The 2,500-nt window shown below is 50.6% G+C and overlaps 1 protein-coding gene across 1 annotated transcript in view; it reads right to left on the bottom strand.

Moving 5' to 3' along the window:
* Nucleotides 1–348: 348 nt before the first annotated feature.
* AMER2 (APC membrane recruitment protein 2) overlaps nt 349–2,500 on the bottom strand; it is a 3,908-nt gene continuing 1,756 nt past the window's right edge. The window contains exon 2 of the mRNA XM_011959138.1: nt 349–2,484. Within this exon, the coding sequence (XP_011814528.1) occupies nt 1,390–2,484 (1,095 nt within the window). The 3' untranslated portion in view covers nt 349–1,389. The remainder of the gene's footprint in view (nt 2,485–2,500) is intronic.

Genomic DNA, 2,500 nt, shown 5'->3' with positions numbered 1-2,500 from the left:
ATTAGAAAACATACATAGAAGCAAACGACTTTTCAAAAAAAATCTTGGCATGAAGGGTTTACAATACATAAGCTTGCCAATGTCATATTCTGCACACACTTGTCTTCATCATAAGTCCATAAAGCAAAAGGCAAATGATGTGAAAAACTATATCTTTCTATTGTTTTTCTTTATGTGTTCCTCATTTTGCACTCACCATATTGAGGAATGGTTGGATCCAAAATTTTATAATCAAGGTTAAAAAAAAAATCTGAAGAGAGGCTTTGGGGTGAGAAACAGACTCTTACCCAAAGCAAGGCAGAGCCATTCCTCTGGGACACCAGCACAATAGATTTGTTGTTGTTGCTGTTTTGAGAACCAGAGAACCCACATAAAACAAAACCAGAATCTCTTCCCATTACAGTACATAACAGAACGTCAACGGTTTGGGGACCGTCATCATGTCTAGCTGTAAGACCGGATTTTATATTCTAGATTATTGATGATTACAAAATGTTAACAGCTGGATAAACTGTAAACTATGCATTATCTTCACATGAGAAGGTTTCAGCTTATAAATGCTTAAATACTGTATCTATTGGCATTTAGTAAAATCTTTCCCTGATCCTGATTTCTGCACTGGGTGGGGGAAGAAACAAACAAAAGCAAAAGCCTGCTCTCCTGAGCCTTTTATATCTCCCCAAACAAATTATTGAAATCAACCAAACCAAAACTCGCCTTTATTTTCCTAGTGTTAGATACTTATCAATTTGCATATCTAGCAACTGAAGTAGGGAAGTTTTCTGCCAATCAGTGGTCCCCTCTGCTCGTCAGGTAAATACCTGGCTCTTTCAGCTCTGGAGGTGTTTTCACCACAGTGATACAGCAAAGGCTCTTTCTTTTTTTTTTTTTTTCTTTTCTTTTTTCCTGGAAAGCAAAGAAGAAAGAAGGGAAGGAAGGAAATCTGTCTTGGAAGAGGAGATCTCCTCTGGTTCTTCAGTGGTTCCTTCAGGCCTCTGGACACTGGCTCATCCCAATATCCAGGCATGACTCTTATTTAGGTTTGGCTAAGTCCTGTTTTCCGCAAAGGCAAGTAAAGGTGACTTCCAAGTGTTCACTATAGTAAAGAAAAAAGAAGAAAAACTTAAAGGTAAAAAAGAAAAAAGTGCTTGAAAATAATTCTCAGGGACTTATCTGGAGAGGAGAATCCCAAGTGTAGCATCCCTCTTTCTGGTGTTATCCTGTCCCTGCTCAGGGCACAAAGACCTCCTCGGTCCATGCGCTGGAGCAGGCGGGGACGGGTGGTGTCCTAAAAGCCTTTCTTTAGGAAAAGCAAAACTAACTTCAGTGGTTTCCAGGGAAAAGTTGTATTCCTTGACATGTGGCCCATCCACTTTGGCCTGGAAGACCTCACAACTTTTTGGCACTGTCGTGGCAGGCCGTTGCCCTGATGGTGGTCCCAGCCAAGCCCCGGCTGCTGACTCTGCGGACCAGCACTTTGGAAACCGGGATTTTTGTTCTGGGCATCTCACTCCTGGAGGATTGCTGGTGCACCACGGGATGGCTAGATGGAAGGTTGGTCAGGTGCTTGATGCTAATGGGGATCTTAGAGTCCTTCAGCAAGCTGCCTGGTGTGCGCAGTGGACAAGTGATGGTGCCTGGAGATACGGGCTTTAACCGGGACAGGCAGGACGTCTCCTCGTTGTCCTTCCCCCCAGGAAGGGTTGCTGGACTTCCGTCCGGGTCGGCATAGAGATCGTAGAGCGCGTCCCCGCTGTAGCTATCCCGGGGGAGGCCCGCCTTCTTCCCGCCGCTCGAGCTGTCTTCCTCTGGGCCCGGCGTGGTGGAGTCCCAGTAGCCCTCGTCGCTGTTGGGGACGCCCTCCTGCTGCTCCTTCTCCGGGTGCTTGGGCTCCTCCTTCGGATGGGGCTCGATGGGAATCCGGTGGAGCCTCCTGCGCTTGACCGAGGACGCGTCCTTGGCCGCTTCCACACACCTGGTGTCTTTGGGGGTTTCGGGCGCCACCTTGGTTTCCAGCGCAGCTGCCACCTTAGCCGCGCCCTCCTGGGGCCCGGGGCCCTGCTCCTCGGTCTGGGACAGCATGTCCCAGAACTCCTGCAGATAGGTGTCGTCCACCTCGTCCGGGCTGGCCATCTCTTCCCCGCCGCCCTGGTAGGCCACCACGCCGGGGTTCTTTTTAGAGAGAGCCGGCTTGCCGGGCCCGGCGGCATGCTTGTCACAGCTGGGACCTGCCTCTTCCTCTTGGTCTGCAATAATATCTCCACAGCCTGTAAGAGAGTCAAAGCTTTTCAGTGAAGTCACGTCAGAAAACATCAAACAAATACGATCTGCCGACGGGTCTGAGGGTGGATCGACAGAGGCAGGGTCCGGGGCGGCGGGCGCCCGGCCGCTGCCGCCTTCGGAGTCGACAAGGGGGACCGTCTCGACGGGAACGGCCCCCGTCCTGGAAGCGTCCTCGGCCGTGCGGACCTCCCCGGGCCCCGGCTCGGGGGGTCCCCGG

The sequence above is a fragment of the Colobus angolensis genome, unplaced genomic scaffold (assembly GCF_000951035.1).
Source record: "Colobus angolensis palliatus isolate OR3802 unplaced genomic scaffold, Cang.pa_1.0 Scaffold113, whole genome shotgun sequence".
Taxonomy (NCBI): domain Eukaryota; kingdom Metazoa; phylum Chordata; class Mammalia; order Primates; family Cercopithecidae; genus Colobus; species Colobus angolensis.
The sequence above is the reverse complement of the archived record's forward strand: the minus strand, read 5'-3'. Positions and strand labels throughout refer to the sequence as shown.